Source organism: Bos mutus, chromosome 23 (genome assembly GCF_027580195.1).
Source record: "Bos mutus isolate GX-2022 chromosome 23, NWIPB_WYAK_1.1, whole genome shotgun sequence".
NCBI classification, from domain to species: Eukaryota; Metazoa; Chordata; class Mammalia; order Artiodactyla; family Bovidae; genus Bos; species Bos mutus.
This window is the reverse complement of record NC_091639.1, coordinates 4,434,782-4,459,411: the sequence shown is the minus strand read 5'-3', so window position 1 is coordinate 4,459,411 and position 24,630 is coordinate 4,434,782. Positions and strand designations below refer to the sequence as shown.

Below are 24,630 nucleotides of genomic sequence, written 5' to 3'. Positions count from 1 at the left end.
TGAAATCCGAGGCGCGTTTGGTCATCATGATAAAATGACAGCATTTTGTTTAGCAATATCCAGGACTCATAAAAGAGTTATTTTAACAATCGATGGCTGTTAATTATTTGCCCTCACACGTACTTTCTTTGTGCTTCACTCCTTCTTCCTCAAGCCTTCCTGAGACCCTTTTTCTAAAAAATACATTTTTCATATCTCCCTTCGTTAAGAGTCATCCACTTAGGCTACGGTTTTTAAAATAACAGAATTGTAAAGAAGAAATTTGATGACCATCTTGTGTGATGAGAAATTCTCCTGTGAAGCAAGGTGGGTTATCCATTCCAGCATCCCCTCCCCACCCCAGCAAGCCTGGACCACGCTCACATGCTGGGTGGCAGGGGGCAGGCTCCCAGCGTCGCTGCTGATGTCTCGGTATCATTCAGTGAAAGAAACCAGGCTGGGCCAGACTAAGCGCTTCCCGATATTCATGCCCACCCCTGGGACTAGGGCATGCCCTGTGTGTCGCTGTGGGAGGTCATCAGCTTCTCAGAGAAGCGGAGGTCATGTTCAAGCTTAGGACCTTCCCTTGAGGAGGAGGTCAAGATGGGAAAGTAGGAAGTGGCGCTAACACCCCACCCCACAAAAATACATCTGTATCTGGAACGATTCTCACAGGATACCACCAGAACCACCTCTTGTAATCAGTACCTCTTCAAACTTCCCGTCTGTGCTTGGGAAGAGATGGCGGCACGTGTGCACAGAAGCCTAGGCTTCTACCAGGCCTCCCGCTCTCCCATGCTACAGTGACTTGGGATTTCTGAATCACGCATCAGCTGATCCACGGCTGCCCAAGCACTCGGCTAACACTGGTGTCAAACGGTTTCACGTGGGCAAAGTCAAAGCAACAGTCCCAGTTAAGGTGCACCCATTCCCCTGGCTGGGGAGCTGTGCTGATGCCAAGGTTCTGGGGACAGAAGGCTGCAGGGGCGGCCCCGTCCCTGACGTCGCTCAGGCCGGTCACCTTAAAGTGGCGAGACCTGGTCACCGAACAGAGGGCTGGAGGGCACGAGTCAACCCACATCAGCTCCTAGTCATCGCAGTGGCAGGGTGGGGGGAGAGAGACGCAATTGATGTCACAGCCCCATCTTTAAGAAACACAGTATATCATTCATTCATTTAAGTATTTATTGAGCATTTATTATATTTTAGACACAATTCTAGGTGCAGGAACACAAAACTGAACAAAGGTAAAAACCCCTGCCCAGTCTTTAATAAAGTGGAGCTTATTCTAGGAGGCTGGGAGGTGAGGGAAAGACACACAACATGTGTAAGGAAATCTCAGACATGCACGCACAGGTAGAGCACGGACGCACCGTGTGCTCGGCTCCCAGCCGTGACAGAGCGACTATCGCGGGAAAACACGTTACACGGAGTGTTTGGTTTCCCAGTGCATATAAGAGTGATGCTCACACTTGAGTGCTGTTGCTAAAAATGCTACCCATCACCCGAGCTGTCAGCGAGCTGTAACCTTTTTGCTGGCAGAGGGTTTGAAAGCGAGAACCACCACCACGTGGCCAGGGGTGCGAGTGAGCAGACGGCGCCAGGGACGGCAGTCAGATGCACCGCACGGGGCTGCCACTGCCCTTCAATCAGTAAAACAGTCTCGGTGTCTGCGAAGTGCAGTAACACGGGGCCAGCCTGTCAGTTAGAGCAGCTTCAGAAAAACGCAAAGGTCACGAGGACTGCAGGGGCCTCAGCTGAGGGGGCAGACCGCATGCCAGGAGTGGTCAGGACAGGTCACTGCGAAGGGGATGGGCAGGCTGGGCAGAACCGAGACTCAGGGCAGCTCAGCACACATGTTCTGGAACTGCCTCCACCAGGGGAAACGGAATCTCAGAACCAAAGGCATGTCAGGGGACACCGAGCTGGGCCGGTACCAGAAGGCACTAACAGTCCTCCTGAGGCCTTCCTCTTTGGCCCAGATGATTAAACAATTAAAGACCGGGCCAAAAAAAAAAAAAAAAGGTTACTTAAAAAGAACAAACAAAATAAAAATGCAGACACTTGTATAATACAGTACAAGTATGTGGCATTACAAGTATGTGGCAGGCCCTGTTTTAAGTACTTAATAGACTTCGATTCAAAAAAACCCCAGCTCTTTTCTTACAGAAACTGTAAGAGAGAGAAGAGTGTAATGAATCCCAAGACACCCTTTAGTACTCTGTCTCAGCAACTGTTGACCATTCACCGCTGTCCTTCGGGGAGTCAGGAAGGATGGAGAATTTTGAATCACAGGCATCCTATTCATTTCACCCAGTGAGACTTTCGTCCAGGCTCTGAGGGAACCGTTTCAAGCACAAATACCACTATCGTATCTGGTGAAACAAACGATCCCTTGCTCGAACGATCCCTTACTATCACGTGACACCTCCTCCATGCTTAAGTTTTCCCTGTTTGTCTGAAAAGAAATCCCAAACAGCCCATCTTTTTACAACTGGTTTCATCTAACCAGGGTCCAGCTGAAGTCCACAGCACTGGGACACGTCTCTTAGACCTCTTTTCCTTTTTATTAGACGTCTGGCTCCTTCCCTCCCTGCTGCCCTTTTTCTGACTCCACTGACCACATCCTCCCAGCATCGTGGATTCTGCTCCTGTGAGCTCGTGTTTCCTGTAACCTGCCAACCACAGCAAGAGGCTTTGTAGGTTGAAGTTCAGCCTTTCTGGGGAGAGGCAAGGTACCTTCTAGGTGATTCCGTGAACCTCTTTTCACACTGCTGCGGGAACACCGAAGAGTCAGTGGCTGAGTTCCCTTTCACTGGCCTGATCCAGCCCTGGCCAAGCTCCCCTGAGCTCCTCTCAGCGTCCCTCTTAGGAGCCCCACGAAGCAGGCACGGTGCTGAACTCCACACGCTGGTGGCACGTGCCTGCTTCACGGGGTCAGGCTCCCAAACCTTCACCACCCTGAGACGCTCCCTCAGGGCCGTGTGGGACCCATGTGGCGTCCGACGCCAGCAAAGCGCCTCGTATCCTCAACTGCCCCTCTGGGGGACCCCTCTCCTTGCCCCATTTAAATGTTGGCTGGCCGGACGGTAGTGATGTCATCAGACACCACTCACCCCCCATCAGTGGCCGGCCCACACCCCGGCCCTGCTGGAGACTCACACATGTCTCTCACAGACAACCAGGCCTGTCCTAACCCAGGACGGTCCTTCCAAAACACCAGCCTAGGTCCCCTGATTGTCTAGCCTTCAATACCCTCCGCTCCTCGAGGCAGCCACTCACACCCCCCGCTATACCGCAGACGTGAGCCACAGGGGCGCCTGCTCCCAGGCAGCTTTCACCAGCCGCCCCTGCCTGCCCCCCTCCAGCTGAGGCACCCGGGCCCAGGGACCTGCCATCCTGCCACGACGGGTTCACGACCCCAGGAGAGCGACGTGGCAGATGTGTAAAGGGTCAAGTTTTACCCCGAGATGATCAAGTTGCTTGGCCTTGAAATTACTACCCGGTGATAAGAAAGGCAGAAAGCGCTCAGAGAGCTGGAGACAGCTGTGCTCACACAGATGACACCCTTGCTACTCTGGAAAAAAAGGAAATAGGGTATTGTGTGGCTCCTCCAGGTGGTACGAGGGCCCCCTCCCAGCGGCCGCGGCTGCCAGCCGTCACAGCAGGAAGTAGAGTGATACAGAAAGTGAAGGAAAGATGAAAACCAAAGTCACAAAGTCCACAAGTCTTCATTCTTCAAATTCAAGCCCAGAGGTTCCCACAGCGCTTCCGCTGGGACTAAGATCTCTGGAGAGCACGGTTGTGGGACAGCTGTCTTTTCCTTTGGAAACCAGCTTAGATGCTTCCAGACCCACCCAATATTATAACCGCCCCCGGAACACCAATAAATGCCCTTATGTCCAAGGCAACACAAACCCAAAGCATATGGAAGTTAAAAACTCCAACCAAAATGCAGGGCATGTAACGACCTAGTCTGATTCAAGAAACAGAAAACATGGAGCACTCCTGTTTTATGACCACCAGTGGTTGAAAACCTCATCTATCTGACAGGGTCACAGGAAATCTTCACAGGAAATTATACAGCGAGGATCTGCTGTAGTTGCTGATTCACGTGACCTTCACATCATCAAAAAGCAAGCCCCAGAAGTCCAAGTCAAGCCCTGAATATTTTATGTGTACACACAACCAAACATCAGAAGATCTGTTAAGCTCTTGAAAACAAAAAGGACTTTTAGAAATGTCAACCTTCAGAGCCCATGACACTCAAGATGCCCTTCGACTGAATTTTTTTTACCAGCTTCTAGAAGAACTTTCTCAGCTTTGAAATCATAGCCACAAAACAGGATGGGCCCGCAACCAAGAAACAGCAAGCTGCTTGCACTGAACTCAATAGAAACTCACACAAAGGACAGATCTTCTCCAACCATTCTTGGTACCAAACTACAAAACTCTCCAACCTTGAGTCCACCATCATAAAAGAGAAGCAAAAGTTGAAGAAAACTGGATGTCGGCTGTGGCACCCACCTACCTCTTCACTCTGAGACCAGGCTCAAATGCTGTGCTCCTGGGCGGGGGAAAGGGCCTGTCCCTGAACTGCTTCATCAAAGGAAAAATAAGGACTCCAGCCGCAGAGGAGACCACTGTGACTCCGCGCTTCCATGAAACCACCCAGATCCCTCACAGTCAACTTTGAGAGAAGTAACGCCTGCACTTTTTTAAGGGATTAGAAAATCGACGAAATAGAGGACAGAAAACCAGCTATGTCCAAAGTGGACAAAATGATGTCCCAGCCTTTGGGCCAAGAGACCCCCAAAGCTCACCCCTGCAAAGGGAAAAGTCACTGCACAACCAGTAATTCAGGGACACCAAACCCATCAGGTGTGCAAATTCTACTGCAACTGGAGCCAGAAAGGCGCTCTGGACATTTACCTAAGACGGGGCTCCTTCTTCCAGATCTCCTGGTGAGAGTCAAACAAGGGAAGTGGCATCAGACCCGTCCCGAAAGAAGGCTACTGGTGGTTCCCGCTCAGCCACAGCTACAGCCCAGAATCCAGACGGGGAAAAGGCCACATCAGCACGTTGTCAGGAAGGAGGGGCTTCGAGCCAGAATTCCCCTGCAGGTCCCGTCCGAGCGCACCACAAGCCACTTCCTCTTGGCAGCCTGGGATGAAGACTGGCCAGCCGGGCAACACTGGCTCTGCCCAGGGAAACTGATTCCAAACCCAGCGACTGCACTCGATTCAGCAAAGATGGCACCGAGGAGCCTGACCACCTGGATTAAGCACACCTGGCTGGGGAGGAGGCCCAGCACAGGCCAAAGCCAGAGGGTGCTGAAGGTGACCCCCTCACAAGGGCACTGCGTCGCTCAGCCACCTGTCTGTCTTCTCCTCCATTGTGTTCACTGTAGAATATTTCAGAGGAGACACAACTGTGTTTTGCTGGAATTTCATATTTGAACTTCAAGCCGAGAAGGGACACTATTATGAAGATAAAATTTAAGCTGTCTGCTTAAAATTTAAGACCTCAGCTGACCCTGCCCCTCCCTCAATAACCCACCGATTCTCAAACAAGCAGGGCAAGCTCCAGTTTAGGGGAGATTCCACGGCTAAAACCGGCGTTTCTCATGACACACCCTGTAGCTCCTGTACTTAGAGTCCAAAGGCCTCTCTCCGTGTCCACTGCTACCATCCTATGCCAAGCCACCGCCACCTCTCACGCGAGTCACGATGAACAAGCCACTGCCACCTCTCACGCGAGTCACGATGAACACCCAGCCGGCCCCTACCCCTTGCCTCCTGGTCTATTCTCCATGGAAGTCAGAGTGACTGCAATTCTTTAAAAACAAGTCAGACCACATCATTCCTCTGCTCAAAACCTTCCAGGCGCCTACCACCACCCGGTCTAAGCCGCTATGTCCCATCTCCCTGACCCGCCCTCGCCCCCCACGTGGTTACGATGCCCCCCCCGTGGTTACAATGCCCTAGCTTTTGGTGTCTGAACATTTCAGGCACACTTCTGCTTCAGGGCCTTTGCACTTGCTGTCTGCTTTGCCTGGACCATTATTCTCTCCCGACAGGCACACAAGTCACAGCCTTCAAGTATTTGCCCAAATATGGCCTCTTCTAAACGTGCATACCTCCTCTGCCCCAAGCAGTGCTATTTCTTCCATGGAATTTACTAGGCTGATACACCGTCTGCCTATGAAAATGCAAACTACCTGAAGGCAGTAACTTCTGGCTGCTTTACACAGCTGACCCTGCTTGTCCCTCAGTAACCCACAGATCCAAGTCAGTGCAAGCTTCAATTTAAGGAAAACTAGGATTATCCACAGAGAAGGCAATGGCACCCCACTCCAGCGCTCTTGCCTGGAAAATCCCATGGACGGAGGAGCCTGGTAGGCTGCAGTCCACGGGGTCGCTAAGAGTTGGACACGACTGAGCGACTTCACTTCCACTTTTCACTTTCATCATTGGAGAAGGAAATGGCAACCCACTAGCGTTCTTGCCTGGAGAATCCCAGGGACTGGGTAGCCTGATGGGCTGCCGTCTATGGGGTCGCACAGAGTCGGACATGACTGAAGCGACTTAGCAGCAGCAGCAGGATTATCCATGGAATTTGCCTTTGATTTACTGCTGTCTCCCAAACCTAAATACCCAAATGTTGATGAATGAATGAATGGGCCACATATTTGAATGTGAAATAGCTTATGAACTGGGAGGTGCTAGCTCAGAGAAGAATAGTAAAGATGAAAAGTACACTATAAATAATTGTCAGTACACACAGAATGAAGCTGCAATGAACGATGAGATCAACAGCCAACTGAATTCTCTGTATCGGTGTATCTCCCTTTCGTAGAAACTATGGCCTTTTAGTCCAATAATTCCAGGTGGGTCTTTGGTACAAACAAAGCAAAAACAACTTGCCTAAATTTGTCCAAAGTGCCTTTACACTTACACAAAGGGCGGGAATGCTCAATATGTTTAAATAATTACAATGCTTTAAAAGCAACATTACAGAAGATAAAAATATACAAAAATAAAATTGTATAAAGGTCATTAAAATATGACTTAAGTAAATCCTCTATCAATACTACATAGAGCTAGGGAATGGACCTAGACAATAGAGCTCAGAGCTGTTTACGTAATTACATGAAAACATGAGAACTGGTCCTCTGGGACACTGCAGCAAAAACCATTTGGCTAAAATCAATAACCAGTCCTCCAGAGGCAGCTCAGTGCGCAGGCACGAAACGTAACTGATGGAAAATTACTGAACATGATACGGTCCTGGTCCTATTTGCCCCTTTTCATCTTGGCTGCCTTCTCCTTTCTTTTTTTCACGTGTTTAGGAATTTTGTTTTTTCTTTTTTCTCTCTGGGCTTCCTTGACCATCTTTTTTCTTTCCTGTAAAACAAAAATAAAAAGTATGAAGATTTCCTGGTGGTCCAGTGGCTACCGATCTGCTGTGCAAGGCCCAGGGGCGGGGGGCCCCCTCCTGGTTGGGGACGAAGGTCCCTCATGTGCCCCAGCCAGCCAGCCCATGGGATGTGTGTCACCATTAAGACCCAACACCGATAAATCAATTAGTGGTTTAAAAAAAAAAAGTTCGAAAAAAACCAAAAGCAAAAAGTCTGCAAATTTCATTCATTCTGAGTAGTCATATTATTATTACAACTAAATTGTTAAATATATGTAAAAAGATAAAAAGTGAGTGTCACAGGAAAAAACTGAAAATGATTATGGCTTGGTGGTGGAACTGGGGGTGAAAACTGTCTTTACAATTTATTCACAGACATTTCAAGACCATCAACACAGATGCCCATGGGGACATTATTAAATGTATGCGACTCCTTTTCTTTATATGGTTCTTATTCTAACAGAAATAAATGTTGGAATGAGAGACAAAATACGTATTTCCAGGAGACAAAGGGAGAACGTGCACTAGGGAGCTGGGGATGTCTCTTGGAAGTCTTGGAACCTACACTCTCCAGGGTTTAAAGGATTAGGCTAAGAATAAAGAATAACAGTTACTCAGCCGTCATGGATCATTGCATCAGTAGCATCTCTTATGTCTACAAGCAGCAGTGGAAGAAATATCTGAGATTCTGAAAATAGGGAGCTGGCTGTAAAAATGTCCCTGGAATGGTTTTTTGGTATTCACCACAGGGGCCACTCCAGCATCACCTGCACAAGTGCATGACAACCACTTTTAATCAATGCACTGAAACTAGTGTGTCCTTGCCCTGGGCAGTGCCCAAGGGCTCCTAGAAGAAGCCCCATCTCTAGATGATGTTGCCACCAAAGCCAAGTTCACACTTCAGGAACCAAAAACTGATACTTCAGCTACTCTGATCCAGACATCTGAGCACACAGCCTCAAGGGACTGCATGGTTGTGTTGACAAACGTGGGAACGTGCGCTCTCAGCTAACCTTTCTATCAACTTCAAGGTCGGCAGGGGGCCTCCTGGAGCCGGCGTGATCCCCCTGCTCCTCAGAGTCTGTATCAGAGCACTCCGCGCTCCCTGCATCTTCTGAATCAGAACGAGTCTCTTCCTGAACCTGGCTTTCCAGGAGTGCAGGGACCTTGAAAACATCACAGGACCATGTTATTCTCAACAAGCCAGTTACCTACTGGCATTCAATGAGTTAATGACAGAATTCAGATTTCAGCCTCACAGACAGACTTTGAAAATGACATCCCGTACTGAAACATCAAAACAACAGGATCCACGCTCGGCAGGAAGCCTGAAACAGCCATTCCAGGATGGCTGAGGACGCTCCCAACGCGGGGAGCCACCCAGATCAACGGCAGGACTGTTCCACCCCCTGCAGCACATTCCGCGGGCTGAGCTGGGATTTGGAACACAGATAGGAAAGAAAAGTGAACATATCTGGATAACTTCACAGCTGTTGGCCTGCAGATTAAATTTCAAGTGGAACATTTGTTAATCCAAGAGGGAAGACAATCTTTAAACAAAAAACATGTTCACTTTTTTCCCTGAAGGTTAGCAGTTTTTAAAGCAGCAGGAAGCATTTTTTAAAGCACGAGGCTTTCTTTCCATAAGAAAAAAACAAACAAACAGATCTTTACATGGTGATGGTACAAAAAGGCTTCCTGCAGTGGTAACAGAGTCTTCCTGCTCTGGAATTCAATGCGCAACTATCCTTGTCACACCTGCCACAAAAAACCAGAAACGCAGAATCCAAGAATTCTCCTAGTCCAATTCTTCCCACAAACAAGACAGTCAACTTTCAAAATGTAAACCACAAACCTTCATATTAAGAACATCCATTAAGAACATCAGAAGAAGAACCACCTTTATTACTGCTTAGATTAGAATTAATCTCTGCTGTTTGAAATGTTAAGATACAACAAAGCTGCTGTAAGAAAAATCACTACCGGAATCTGCGGCGTGAGATGGCAGGACTCGTGAGCCTGGTCTTCAGCAGACTGCACGCCAGGGCAAGACCAGACCCTGCTGGCATTTTAAGCTGCTTAGAGAAACATCTAGAAGCACGTGGTTACTGTTAACAGCTTCACCAGAGAAGATAGGATACACAAAGGATCGACGCCTCAGCTACAACAGACCGATTCGGGGCAGAGTAAGCAACAAACCACGCACGCACACAGCTCAGTCTCACGGTTAAAAGGAACGAACACGATGCCCATGGACCATGAAAGTATCTATACCAGTAACAGCGCACCCTTGTTATTTCAATGCTAATAATACCTGACACACAATTTTATATCCTTTTGAGTTTTCATGTAAATGAATACTTGTTCTTCATACCTTCTGAACACCCGACAGATCTTTCTTCAGTCCTGTGACAGTTTGGTATAGAATCTTAAAACCAAAGAGACAAAAAAAAAAGAGAATCAGCATAAAACTCAACACTGAAATATGCTGCAATATTAAGAAAGGATACTGTAGCCAGCTAAATGATACTTCATGTGAGTATAAAAAGGTGTCCAAGCTGTGTCTCACAGGACACAGCCTCTAGGGTGGGTGTGGTTCTTCTCCATAACCACAGCAGGGCTGCACGCCCACCAGGGCCTCCACACACCTGCAGCCTGGGGGCTTTTATGGATACACAGCTGTACCAGTCAGTGACAGGCAGTCCTAGCTCTGAATCTCAGCTAAGTGTAATGTTTTCTATTCCCCCAAATAACTCTATCCCTTTGTCATTATCATGAAAAGCTGTATGTATTCAATATTATAAGCATTTTTAATGTCATCAAACATTTGGGAGAAATTTTTTCTCTCATTATATAATGATCCATACAATAGCCTCAATTTTGTTTCTTGGACTGCGAAGCCTTAAATATTTACTATCTGGTCCTTTAGCAGAAAAAAATTTTCCAGTCCTTGAGACATGTGTCGATGGATCTAGCACAGTAACCGTTTATAGCCTGGACTTCTTTACACATCTTCCTTTCCTGCGATTACAGCCTGTTGGCCTCACTCGTTTCCTTTCGTAAAGACCAGTGGACTGACGTCTTCCACAAGCAACGTACACAGAGGGCGCGCTGTGCAAAGGGAAGGAGCTATCTTACTAGTTCAAAGGCAACACTGGAGACCACGGCTTCCCTGGTGAACTCGCTGAAGACAAACCAAGCTACTCACATTGTCCTGCTGGGCGTTCATGGCCATGTCCTCCTCCTTCAGTTTCATCATTATATCCATATCCCTCTCGTAGTTTTTCACTTCATTCAAGGTTCTAGGAATGTAAGCTCGCTTGAACACCTAACAGATGCAGAAGAAAAGTGAAAAGGAGACTGAGTCACGGCTCCTCACGTGCACTGAGCCTGCTCACGCCTCAGTCACAGAGGTCATCACCATCGTCACACAGCCGGTGCAGAGTCTCAGCCAGGCTGTCTGCACACCTGGTGCGGCCCGTGCTGTGTGCTGGGCCACAGGAGTCTGTGACTCACGATAAAACACGGACTGATAAACGGTTACCCTTGGAGTAACACTTTTTTCCTTCTGTATTCCAGAAAGTGGCATTTCTGAGTGGGAGAGAAAGGAGCTGCTGTGAGCAAGCACTGCCTGGCTACAAACGGCAGAGGAAGAGGTCTTCCGTGGGGGAATATCGTCTGCCCTGCGCCACAGCTGGGAAGTATGGGGTGCCCTATACTCACCCATCACCCCAAGAGCTCTGAGGATTATTTTTTTTAAAAAGCCTGTGATGGGTCACTTTCACAAAAAACATACTGACTCCCAACATCTTAAAAAAAGTCTTCCTTTTTACCAAACGTAAATATATAAAATCTACGTTATGGGAATCAACATTTAGATCCCTTAAAAATTCACATTAACAGAAACACACTTGCAGACTTATGGTCTGAGAACAAACTTATGGTTGCTGGGGGGAAGGATGGGGAGAAGGGATAATTAGGGAGTTTGGGATGGACACACACACACGGCTGTACTTAAAATGGGGTCACCAACAAGGACCTCCTGTATAGCACAGGGATCTCTGCTCAATGTGGCAGCCTGGATGGGAGGGGAGTCTGGGGGAGAATGAATCCGTGTATATGCGTGGCTGAGTCCCTTCGCTGCTCACCTGAAACTATCACAGCACTGTTTGTTAATCGACCATGCCCTAATACAAAGTAAAAAGTTAAAAAAAAATTCACATTAGCAGACTAAAATTGGCTTTTCCTTCTTGAATCACATCCTCCAGTGGGTTCTGTAAAAATATTCTCCATGCCTGACTAGGGGCAAACAGGCCAGGAATGGAAGGATATAATGGTATGTTAAGTTACACAACTTGGGTCAATTTAATCATGTAACACGTTACATCTCAAGGAAACATCATCATCATTTAAAATACTGCATATCTAATGAAATCAAGATCATGCCCCAGCAATATATTAAAAAAAAAAAAGACCTCAAGACACAAGTGTTTCCAAGGCTATAACAGATAATCAATCTTACCTCTTCATCCACATGATCTTGGCTGGACCTTTCTTCCTTGGTCCTTTGAGATGCTATTTCCATGGCCTTGGAAAGAAAACAAAAATCACCTTCCTTCACATTCAACCCACAGAACATATATCCATTACCCAGAAACCTGGCTTTGCACTACAGTTTGATCCCTCATCTGTGAAATCAGAAGGAAAAGGTCTCTGGAAGCTGTCATGATGAACAAAAATGCTCCTAAACCCCGAGTCCTCAGAAGTGACACAGAAACGCCACCACTACCGCTGCTTCCTGTTCCTCCCAGTCTCGGCCCCACCTCACCTTTGAGAGATACGCATCCATGTTCTCGGATGTGATTGATGGATCCGTGACAAATTCAAAGAGCTCCCGCACAGTCATCACGGCAACGCCATGCTTCAGAAAGAAATCTGCCAGAGAAGACGCTTGTGAGGGCTCTGCGAGGGAAAAGGTTGCTATTCCAACCTCTTCACAGACAGATAAAATTCACCATCACTGAGCCGAGGGTGTCAGTATCACTGAGTCAAACGATTCAGTACCACGGTTCTCTATCAACAGCTTAGCAGAGCATAGAGCCACAGGTGCAAACAAACCAGGGAGAAGCCCAGTCTCCACTCACCATTGACGTTGGCGCAGTCCTTTCTCAAGAACTCCAAGGCGTGTGGGTGGTCGTGCTCCACGGACTGAGAAACATCGATGATGTACACACCTCCGCCATGGTACCTGCGTGGGCCAGGGCACAGGGGCTGAGCCACATTGCCACCACACTGCCCCAGGGCCAGGCACAGGGGCCTAAGGCACACTGCTGCTTGCCTGTATCTTGTTTAAAACTTTCAATTTTAAGAGCAACAGAAGACACTAATAATGTGACCAAAGTGGATAAGGAGAAGAGCCACTGTGACTAACAAGAGATGAAAACTGAGAAAATTTCCCAAGTCCTTTTAACTCCACCAGTGATCAGAGCAGTCAATCCTGTGACTGAGGCCACCAAACACATCCTACCCTGTGACCCTGTGGAAGGCAACTTGAAAACTGAGAATTTAGATGACTTCTTGGATTGGGATTTAGTTCATTTCCCTACAGGCTCCGAGGGGCCTCGTGGAGGGTCACGTGGCCCACCCACTCACAGCATGTTGAATTCACTGAGGTCCGCGTGCACCAGCCTGGCGTCCTGGTACATTCTCCTCATGTACTCGATCACCTGCATGTACAACTCCCGAGCCTTGGACTCTGATAACTGGACGTTTTTCAAGAGTGGCGCTGGCCTTGAACAAAAATAAAGTGAACAATTCAGATAAGCAGACTCAAGTTTTTCTTGCTTCCTGCTACACTGTTACACATTCTTTTCTTCTATGGTTCATCACTGACCAGTTTAGTTCACTCTAGAGATACGGTTCTAAAAAGCTGTTCACAAACAGGTGCTTTGCCAGCATAAGACATTCCTGAAAAACAAGGTGAGCTCTGTTGCTCTGAAGCATTTTGAGACTTAAAAAGGTTAAACAAATTAAAAACCCTATGTACTAATAGAGTGGGAAAGACTTATTAAAAAATATTCCAAGACAAAAGGAACTATTTAAACGGGAAATATTCATATATTGGATGATTCAAAGCACTTAAAAATACAACGCTGGGCATGTAATTACGAGCTCTCCCATGCACTCACATGTCGTCTTTGCCGATGAAACTCATGACGAGAACATGACTTCGCAGCAGGATGGGTTCTGGGCACGGAATCTCTGCTGTGTTTAGCCTGTGATATGAAGGCAGAAGAAAAGGACAAATGAGAAGCTGAAACAAACGATCTAAAGCGTCTACTCTGAAACAATCGACAGTGTGCTTACTTGCAGCTACAAGACAGACAGGGCTACGAACGAACGGCACCCAAGCCTCTCCATTTATTACTTCATCTCATGAACTCTAAGGTGCCTAGGACTCTAAGTGGCATCGTTACACATCACCAAGAATGGCAAAGCACTGGCAATTGAACTGGGTCCCACAGCCTCTAACACCCAGTTCAAAGCCAGAGGTGTTAAAACTGTGAAGACACAGGCCCCTTAGAACTGATGAAACACAGAAGGTATGTTTGCGATTCTCTTTTGAGTTGATCAGTGTAAACAATGATTAATAAAAATAGTGGACTCGTGGCCAGTCGCTAATTGAGCATAAGATTTCAAAACAACTTTCAAACAAGTAGACTTGGTTGTTTTTCAGTTGCTAAGTCGTGTCCAACTCTTTGGGACATCATGGACTGCAGCATGTCAGGCTTCCTTGTCCTTTACTATCTCCCGGACTTTACTTCATAGTACAAAAATACCCAGTGTATGACACCTAGATATAGCAAATAAAATGTTAAAAAATATTTGAAAGAGAGATAGAAAACCTTCATTATTTAAAGCATGTTTAAAACTTCAAATGAGGAGGCCTAAAGATGCCTTTACTTGATACAAAGGTGCCAAAAGAATATCCAAGCGTGTCCCGAGTTGGACTGAAGACGAGGGAATATGACAGAGCCCAGGGCCCAACGAAACTGCCTCAAACTCCAACACCCGCACAGGTGACGCGTCACCCTCCCAGCCTCATCATGGCGCGTGCCTGCTCCAAATCCCACTGGCTCTTTGTCACCCTCTCAGCAAACTCGAAACCTCACGTGGCTCCCAAGGCTTTCACGTGACCCAGCCTTGCACAGTAAGCGTGAGTCATGGCAGAACTCTTCCGCGATGGGTTTGCACGACCTGGAGAGAAGGTGGTTCCTATTTGCCCAGAGACACTTCCTGTTTACCTCTGCACATCTAAAGGACTGGACGAGCCCTGAGAGTCCCTGGCTTTGGCAGGATCAAGGTCTGCTGGGAGCGAAGCTCCAGGGCTGACAGGCAGACACGGAACACACAGACACACCCCCAAGTCACGTGATGCATGTGCACGAGCGCACACACCCCCCAACCCCCGACAGTCACCTGATTAAGTTCCTCATTTCCTTCTCCGCCCACGTTTTCACCATTTTTCTGGGGTTGCCTTTACAGTAGCCATGGCGAAATCTTGAATGAGAAAAATACTTGTTATTTCAATCATTCCATTATTCTAGTTTTTACTTTTTAGGATATAGAAATTAAGCCACTTGGGGAAAAAAAAATCTGAGCTTACCTGAATTCCCCACTGACGTACTTATCCCGGTCTTTGAACACCAGAATTGAAGTTTTGTAAATTTTGATTGCTCTGCTCTCTCCATTTGCTGTGCGAGCATGATACACATTAGCCTATTTTAAGTCAAAAACAAAATAAATTAAGTCTGTATTAAATAAATATAAATAATATTTTGCTTTTGCAATCTATTTGACTCTTATCCTTGAAAGTTAAAAAAGTCCAGTAAACTGAAATAATATGCATAAAGAATACCATCCTCTTTTGAATATGTGAATTAAAATATACAACATAATACTAAAAGGTGTAGTAACTATACCTCCTACTTACATATATAGTAAAGAACAATTTAAATATGTTAGACAAAGAAAACAAACTTATGGTTACCAAAGGGGAAAGGAGAGGGGAAGGATTAATTAGGAGGCTGGGATTAACAGATACACACTATTATATATAAAATGGATAACCAACAAGGACCCACGAGATATATATATATCTGAACCACTCAGATGTATACCTGAAACTAACACAACATGGCAAATCAACTATACCTCAATAAAAAGTAATTTAAAAACAAGTCTTCAAATTAAATACCTACATATATACATGTACACACATGAGTAGTTTCAAACATTTTTATATTTCAAGTATGTGGAAAACATCTGAAGACATTCTTATATCTCATGATTTGTAAAGTGAGTTTCACTGAGAACTGCTTCTCACAGAATAAGTTGCTAACTGAAAAGCAACATGCCTGTCTTTCTCCACAGCCATATGGAGAAAGACGTGTGCTGACTCAGAGAGACTAGACCCCCACCCCTGCCCCCATCATAACTGTCTGACCATCTGAACCAGCGCTGGGCAAGCCTGGATGGGCTGGCACATGGCGGGGGCACGCTTCTGTGCATAGATCCTCCCAGCCATAAACACCAACACAGCCATTTTTAAGAAATGGCACTGATTCAACCATCCTGATTTGGCACAGTTTATTTACTAAGTTTGCCTGAGTTTCACTTTTGGGGGGGCTTCCCTGGTGGCTCACGTGGTAAAGAGTCTGCCTGTAATGCAGGAGACCAGGGTCTGATTCCTGGGTCGGGAAGGTCCCCTGGAGAAGGGAAAGGCAACGCACCCCAGTACCCTTGCCTGGAGAACCCCATGGACAGAGGGGCCTGGTGGGCTGCGGTCTGTGGAGCTGCAGGGAGTCGGACGCGACTGCCGACTGCCGCTTGCACTGTAGTTCCACTTTGGTATCTGAAGTAAGAAAGCGAACATGGAAACATTCAGACATCCAAAGCCTGCCTCACCTCTTTTCCGGTGCTGATGCAGCCATTGATCTCCGCTATGACGCCCCTCGTCAGCATCTTGAACAGGATCATTCGTGTTCTGGGGTCCAACACCTAAAAAGAAATGCGAAAAAGTAGAATGTTCAGACACAGCGGACCAAGTATCTCTCACAGAAGCATTAGACACGAAACCAGAACTAAGTGCACTGTGCGATCTGCTCGGCGAAGAGAGAGTGGCGATGGCAGCGTTTCACTCACTCATCCGCAGTGAGTAAAATGTGAGATGAGACCCAAAGGAGCCAGAGAGGCAAGAAACCCGCAGGTTCACCCAGTCGGGGAAATCAAAGGCCAACAGGTCCAAGGGAAGCAGAAACTGACTCCAGACCCATGACAACTACCAGAAATACAATCAAACCAGAGGTAACTTTGTATTTTTCAGCCATCATGAAAACAGGTGAAATTAATCTCTATTTAACCCGGTATATCTAAAACACTATCATTTCAACAAGCGGCAAAGTAAGAAGTTATCAGAGAGCGCCTTATCTTGTTTCTCACACACAGTCTTCAAAGCCTGGTGTGCTGTGCAATCCCAGCACACGACAAGCCAGCCCGGCGGCTGCCCTGGACACAAAGCTCCAAGCGACCACCAGCACTCTGCAGCTCATGAGTCCAATCGGCCACAGCCTGGTTTCTCTACAGCCTGCAAGTCGAAAAGGGATTCTACATATTGAAATATTTTAAAAAATTGGGAATTCTCTGGAAGTCCAGCAGTTAGGACTCTCCACTACAGAGGGTCTGGGTTCAATCTCTGGTCAGGGCACTAAGATCCCTCAAGTGGCATGATGTAGTCAAGAAAAAAGAGAACTGTGACCCACAATGCCAGAAGTGTTTATCATTTAGCTCTGTAAAGAGCTGGCCGACCCCTGCTAGAGGTGGGTAAATCGGGAAAGGCTTATCTCCTTCAAGGTCAAAGCAGTCAGTCTCAAGTAAAACACAACAGAAGGCAATGAACAGAAGGCAATGAACTTGAAGGCTGCTGTGCCTGTTCAGTAACTCAGAAGAGAATCTGAAGATTCATGTCTGACTGAGTCACTGCTGTACACCCGAAACTGACATGGAACTGTAGATCAACAGGGCTTCAATTCAATACTTGGAATGCTCTGGAATACCACTACTCCAAACTGTGTCTGTGCTATGTGTACGGGATGGGTAAGGAGGCTGGCAGGGGGCAGAAGTGAGGGTCTGACCTATTTCATCACTTTCTTCCCATCAGATACCTGGGTCAATTCCAATATCCAATTACAAGCTTTGACACATGGTGGGGAAAGTCGGGTTTGCCCCCTCATTCCTGCATAAAGAATAAAACAAGTCTAACTTCCAAACCAAGTAAGGGATTCTAATTGAATATCTGAAGGCATTATCTGTCTCTCTCCTTTTCTCTACACACCTACACACACACACCTACACACACACACACACACACACACACTTTGTGGTAGATACCTGACTCATCTCCTGAGAAGGCTCACAAAATTTCCGCAGACCTTGTTTAAGACAAAAGAAAAGATTCCTGGTCTTACAGGCAGTTCTGCTTCCCCCAAGAAGATGAAAGCATTGCTGGGTGGCTTCATGGGCCATAGAAGCAGGGCATGATTCTAATTTATCTATTTAAAGTGCTGTTAGAAATAAAGCAAAATGTAGATCTCTAAACTCAAAACTATAAGGATGAGCAATTCTACACAGAAGCAATTCTAGGTGACATTAGCATGAAGCAAGGAGGATCAAAGCAAATTATGATTCAAAGACAGAAGTACTACTTTAAACAGCATGCAACACATTCATTTACACCATACCTGTTCTACAGTTGCTCTGTCCGCCTTATCTTTGATGCGATACCTAAGACAAAACCAAAAAAGTAAAGGTGACATTCAGAATTCAGAGGAGCCAAAATCTAAAGATTCTAAATGTACATCGTTCCATGATATTCCTAAGCAGGTAGTTCTTTAATAACACATTTCATAACCTCGTTGTAGTTTCACCCTTGAGTGAAACTTCACTGCCTTTCACAAGCCGTTCAGTTCCCTAGGGCAAAGGGAGCGTATCTGCAGTAAGAAAAAAAAACTTCCGTCCATATTTCAGAAGGATTAAATAAGAGCAGTGCGGTAAAACAAACTACGCTGGAAAAAGAACAAGTCTGTAAGTACTGTTTCTTAGACCGTTAATGATTTTCTTAGTACAGAATTAAAGTAATTTATAAGGCTTTCTCTTCAGAGTCCTTTTCTACAAAGAAACAAGCTTTTATCATTTCAACACAGCTACTATATAAAAACAGACTCTGATTACTTTGGCTCACATACTATGTGACTCAATTCACAGACTAACCTAAACTAATAAATATCCAAACAGGCAGTTTAGTGAAATAAGATGCACTGTTTCTCAAAAAGCTGGTATCCCTTACGCGTAATAATAAACCAGAAGAAAACTGGGTTTTAAGTTCAGTTCTAACACTGCTATTTTTATGATCTTAGTGTTGTTTTCTGTAACATATTGTTAATGCTTTAGAGTTATTAGCAATAGGAGGTGAGCCAAATCTTAAATATTTGGTTTTGAGAACAGAAATGTAAATGGAAACTGTTTTCAGTTAAACTATTTAGTTTTAAATCTGCTCTTACATTTTTAAGGCTCCTCCAGGGGCTCAGTTGGTAAAGAATCTGCCTGCAATGCAGGAGACCCGGGTTTAATCCCTGGGTAGGGAAGATCCCCTGGAGGAGGAAATGGCAACCCACTTCAGTATTCTTGCCCAGAGAATCCCATGGACAGAGGAGCTGGGCATGTCCAGTCCGTGGGATTGCAAAGAGTTGGACACGACTGAGCAATTAACTTTCACTTTCCATTTTAAAAAATTACTTCATGAAAGGGACCAATCCTTAATAAGCTTTAAAAACGGGACATTTTTTTATACTCTAACATTTTAAACTGAAATCTACAAGCACTGTTACCCTGAGAGCACTTTCATGAATTTTACACAATTATAGTTTCAGCACAGATTTCTTAAGAAAACTCATCTATATTTTCAACTTACAAAGGCATAGGATATCCTAACTTAAACTTAAGAATTGATTTAGGTGTAAAAAAGAACATCCTTTGTAAAAGAATTATGACAGAGATGCTACTAATCTGTCTACAATTAGTTCATATCAGTCACATTTTATTTACTTTATTGTATACACTTGATATATTACTTACATATCTGCTTCCTTTTGTCGAGACTTTTCGGTGACTTTGTTTATTACAGAATCAGTAACATTTAGCTTATCTAAAAAAAAATCCATAACATAAACAACATATAAGAAAAAGTTTCTGAATAGGATACTTTTCCCCTTTCCCTTCTCTACTTTTTAAATATTTTATTACACGTAGCAATGTATTTTAGTAACGAAAAGTGTGTTTTGTGTTTTTAAGGGCAAGCACTTACTAACAAAGATGATCACTTTCATCATAACAGGTGTCATTTCTCAGCCAGAGAAATCTAGATTCAGAAATCCCTAAAAAATATTTTATCTGCTCTTTCAGACATTTAATATTTTGTACAACTATCATAAATATTATAATTCTAAAAATGTCAGTTTCACTTCCAATCACAGGTCTGTGCTAGGGATGATCAGATGTGAGAGCTGTCATACCATGCTCCTAACAGCTTTTGTCTACGAGAGAAAGAAAACCCCGTGTTTCCCAAGAGGCTTCAAATTCACACTGATTCCCTGCATTCGATGGCTCATGAAATGATTAAGGCCACACCAAAAGTCAAACAAAATGTGATTATATTCAATAGTTGATTATATTCAACACTTGATTATATTCAAGTGTTTTCACCATTCTACTACAAGATAACCCTACTACAAAATCTAGTACAAACTGATGATAACTTGAATACTGCACCTTTGTATTTCCATAACAGGAGAGAACACAGGACTAAAAAAGTGTAAGCTGGAGTCTTTTCTTAAAGTCATGTTTTTAACTACTAAATTTTAATTTCCTCTAAGCTTTAATATTTACCCTCTAACACTCAATATATCCATTGATTGATCTAATAAAATTTTATAACACTTTTTGTTGTCTTTGAAGAGTTTTCTCATTGCCTAGTGAGAGGAATTATATCTTAAAAACTCACCTAGATTAATTTTATTCTCAAATTTCCGTAAAACTTTGTCTGCTGGAGTAGACATTTTAGCTGCATTGAAGCTGGGAGTCTGTCTATTGGCCTGGAAGAAATGAGTTTCAGAAATGAAAGCTCTAGATTTACATACAAGCCTAAAGTTCATCACATCTTCCCTTGGTTCATAGTTAACTATTAAAGCATCAATACTTAGGGGAGTACCCTAAGGGAAGGGTAGGATCAATCACATTTACCCAAGAGGTTTTTTTTTTTTAATTTATTTTTTACCCAAGAGGTTTTTAAAAATGCACTTGAAATATTCTAGACATTCAGAGACGCCTTCTTTTTTAAAGGACTTTTTGTGGCTCTCGAATTTACTGAAAGATTTGCAGGCTATGTTGCCCTGCAGTCCTAGCCTACATGGACTTTCATTCTTCATCATTTCCATATTTCTGATGATGATGTGGATTCGTTCCATAATCAGTAAATTTAAAAAGAATTATTTAAATCATCATAAGATTAAGAGCCTTAAAAAAACTGCCTGGGAAAAGACACAAATATGCAGTTTACTGCAAATAGTAACAAAACAGAGAAAAATGCAGCTTAACTAGTAAATAAAGAAAAGCAGATTAAGTATGTAGAGGTGCTTTGTTTTCACTTATGAACCGACGAGAGACACTTAGTGCCCAATGGGGACAGAGGTTCAGCTTGGCAGAGTGAACAGCTCGGGAGCTGGACCCTGGTGGAGCTGCGCAAATGTGAAAGCGTGCGGTGCCACTGAACGCGGAACTGCACGGTATCCATGGTGAACACTCGGTGTGCTGTATAGTACGTGACTGTTACCACAACAGAAGACAACTAAAGAGGACATAAGCAAACAACACAAAGACGCACAGGACTGTGTATAAAATACCTGAGGGTTACTCCCTCCACCTGAAGCGTAACAACGGGTGAGCTTTCCGACGCCATCGCCCCACGCCCAGTCATCGTCGTCATCATAGTCTCCGCCCTCCTCCTCTTCCGGCTCACTTTCGCCCATCTTCTCACTGGCGTTACTCTGAAGGTCTTCAAACACAACATCATCTTCCTCTTTGAGGGTCTTCAAGTCAATGTTTTCACTAGAAATAACAATGTTTTAGCCTGTTTACACATTCTTAATTGGACTTACACATGTATTTATTTAAAAGAGAGTAGACAAATCTATACAGATACATCAAAAAGGTTCAATTACAACAGGTATCGCCCAATAAATTCAAATGCCAAGTTGTCCTGTTTCTGAGTTCTATTTCAGCCGTTGGGTGATTCTCCAGGTCCGACTAAAGTAGTATTCATCAGGTTGTTATCAGGTTGTTAAATCCGCTCCTGCCTTTGTTATTTTCTCTGCCGAATGAATTAGCTCTGATCAGTACAACAGACCTGAACTCCAGGAAAACCACTCACAAAGCTGCTCTAAGAGCACACAGGGGAGGCTTTCTGACAAAACTTGGGAAAAAGTCTAAAGCTTTATTTCAAGCCTTACCTTGAACTCAATTATCACTCTACAACGAAAAGAGCTTTATCAAGACTTGTGTTACACAAAGAACTTCAAATCACCCTTGCTCCTGAAAGGAAGGATGGTGATGAGAAGCAGCACAAATGGGAGAAGAGGGCCGGGTATAACTAAATGGGAGAAGCAGGGATTGTCAAACCCAGAGAACTGGCCCAGAGAAAGGAATCACAACTAACAGGGTCTGTTTTTGCCACGTGAAAATTCAGACCAGTGTTACTGAATCTTCTTAGTTTTTCAAGAGAAGCCAGAACTCTGCACTTTTGTGGAAAATCTCCCACTTAACTGGTATGTTCAATTTTAACAAACCACTGTGCACGCCAACACATGTCTGCAGGTCAGATTCCAAAGAGGCAGTACTACCAGTTTTGAGCCATCAGGTGGAGAGCAAGTACAGAAATCACGTAAAAAACACAATGATATGCATTTCAACGCAGTCAGAGAGGAATTTAAGTAAATTCAGATGAGCAAGCCCGACTCATTAATTAGCCAAGGCTTAGAGGGCTCCAAATCTCCATGGATATGGCTGGGAAGAAAACAAATAATCATTAACCCCCTGCTGTTTGTTAGCATTTCATAACTGTAATCCATCAATTGACCCTTCACACCGCCGACAACCTCCAGCGGCACGTTAAAGCTATACTGTCGCTTGCACCTCGGCTTCCCCACCTCAACTGAGCGATCCCTTGCTGTGGGCGGCGGTCCTGTGCAGCAGCATTTCTGGCCCAAACTTTCCAGATGCCACGAACGCACAACCACCCCCAGCTGTGACAATGTATCCCAAGTTCCTGGAGTCGCAAAACCCACTGGTTTACATCTTCACAATGTCCAGTGCACACTCATGACCGGTAACTGTTCACCAGTCGCATGGGCTGTTTCTTCCTCCCACTTGACTTGGTCCCTAGGGACTGCTGCACGATCACCTGAAAACACTGACCTGCAATGCCTTCCTCGTTTCTCTGGCTGAATCCTACATACCCTTCCAGTATGTAGGAAGTATCCAATTAACTTTGCTCAGGGAAGGCTGCCTGGTTCTTCTCCTCTGTACTACTTACCCAAAACGCATACAAATAATTTGTCCAGTTACTCAATAGGTTGGTTGCCCCTGCTAGAATGCAAGCTCTGTCACCCAGGGGAGCATTTACCAATGTATCAAGATCAACTGACACGCGATCTGTCACACACAAAGCGATCAACCTGTATTCACCGAAAAATAAAGCAATACCGTCTGCACGCAGAAAATCCTTACTATGAATATAAAGTAAAAACCATTTTCTCGGAATTCCAAAACGAACACTATGTTTCATTTTGCTTTCAAAGTAGAAGTTCTCCCCAGTTTCTTTTGACTCCCACTTCACATTTATTCTATGGTTAGAAACCTGTCCTTCTACTTCCAGAACATCCCCGTCTAGCACCCATCATCTATGAACTGAATTTTCTTAGTCCTTTTAAACCGTGTCCTCTCCTGCCCTCCAAAACCATCTCCTCCATAGCAAAATGATTCCTTTCAATCACATGCCGGGGGATGTCACTGCCCTGCTCAAAATGTGGCTTTCTACAGCATCAAGAATATCTCAGATCCTTTCCATTCCTTGTCACAGTCTTAGGCTCTGGCTCCTCACTTCTGCACCAGCCAATCTTTTCAATTACCTCCACTGTGCTCTGGGCACAATGACCTAGATCTTCCTTCCACAGCCAGGAGGGACCACACCTGCGGCCCCCTCTCCCCCCTCTGCTTCCAGACATTAGCTCCTTCTTGTCCTTCCCATCTGGACTTCATGTTCCCTGACCGTTAAGTCACTGCTTAGTTCTATCAACTGATTTTAACTGTTCGCATAGTATATGTCATCTGTGTTAAAAAAAAAAAAAAACTCCATATATTTAAATCTCCATGTACTTATGTCTCCGCCTCCTTCCCAAGCTGAAGGGGCTTAGTTTGTCTTTTTCATAACCCTCTTCAGCGCCGAGGACAGAACAGGCACACAGTAGGTGCTCAAACATTTCTGGAACGCTAAATGGTAGTTAAAAGCTCAAGCACCTGCTTCGCTGTCGCTCTCCCCAATTCTAACCCCTCAGGGATGCTGACAACCCGGGAGCTGCGAAGTTCAACTGGCGTCACCTGGATCGAAAGACCCGGTTGGGATGGAGAAAGCCCCAAACGGCTGTGAAAAGAGGCCCAAGGAAAGATGCTTAGGACCGGCCTCCCTCTCAACAGCAAACAAGCGTCAACGCCCCCCAGGAGACCGCGGCGGCAGCGGCGTGCGGCGGCCGCGCACTCCGACTGCCCACCTGTCCGAGGAGTCCGCGTCGTCAAACTGCCCGGGGACCACCCGACTCATCAGCAACCGCCGGTAGTCCATGGCGGGAGCAGCACAGGGACGGTTCCGCCAGCCGGCCCAACGGCCTCTGCGCTAACGCCCGCCTCGGAACCGTTCAGTGGCCGCCGCGCCCTACGCGCGCGCCATGTGCGGGTACCACACGCCGAACGCCCGGACCTACGCCCGCCCCGACGGGAAGTCCCGCCCCCGAACGGAAACTGTGTTCCCGACGGAAGTCCCGCCTCGCGCGAGGGCTGAGCCCTGGA

The 24,630-nt window shown here is 45.5% G+C and overlaps 1 protein-coding gene across 1 annotated transcript; it reads right to left on the bottom strand.

The window, feature by feature from the left end:
- Nucleotides 1–1,137: 1,137 nt before the first annotated feature.
- RIOK1 (RIO kinase 1) lies at nucleotides 1,138–24,559 on the bottom strand. The gene is made up of 17 exons (XM_005893543.3): nucleotides 24,336–24,559; nucleotides 21,414–21,618; nucleotides 20,516–20,606; nucleotides 19,591–19,660; nucleotides 18,198–18,240; nucleotides 16,366–16,458; nucleotides 15,065–15,177; nucleotides 14,878–14,958; nucleotides 13,587–13,673; nucleotides 13,051–13,188; nucleotides 12,543–12,646; nucleotides 12,227–12,333; nucleotides 11,921–11,986; nucleotides 10,607–10,726; nucleotides 9,773–9,826; nucleotides 8,412–8,564; nucleotides 1,138–7,385 (listed from the first exon to the last, which is right to left on the bottom strand). The coding sequence occupies exons 1-17, from the start codon at nucleotides 24,404–24,406 to the stop codon at nucleotides 7,275–7,277; spliced, it is 1,707 nt and encodes a 568-aa protein (XP_005893605.2). The 5' UTR covers nucleotides 24,407–24,559; the 3' UTR covers nucleotides 1,138–7,274.
- Between the last annotated feature and the right edge of the window lie 71 nt (nucleotides 24,560–24,630).

Coding starts and splice junctions, on each gene's coding strand:
- RIOK1 (XM_005893543.3), bottom strand. CDS start 24,406: ATGGACTACCGGCGGTTGCTGATGAGTCGGGTGGTCCCCGGGCAGTTT. Junction 18,241..19,590: donor CGACAAAAGGAAGCAGATAT/GTAAGTAATATA, acceptor GTTTTGTCTTAG/GTATCGCATCAAAGATAAGG. Junction 15,178..16,365: donor GCATCAGCACCGGAAAAGAG/GTGAGGCAGGCT, acceptor GACTTAAAATAG/GCTAATGTGTATCATGCTCG.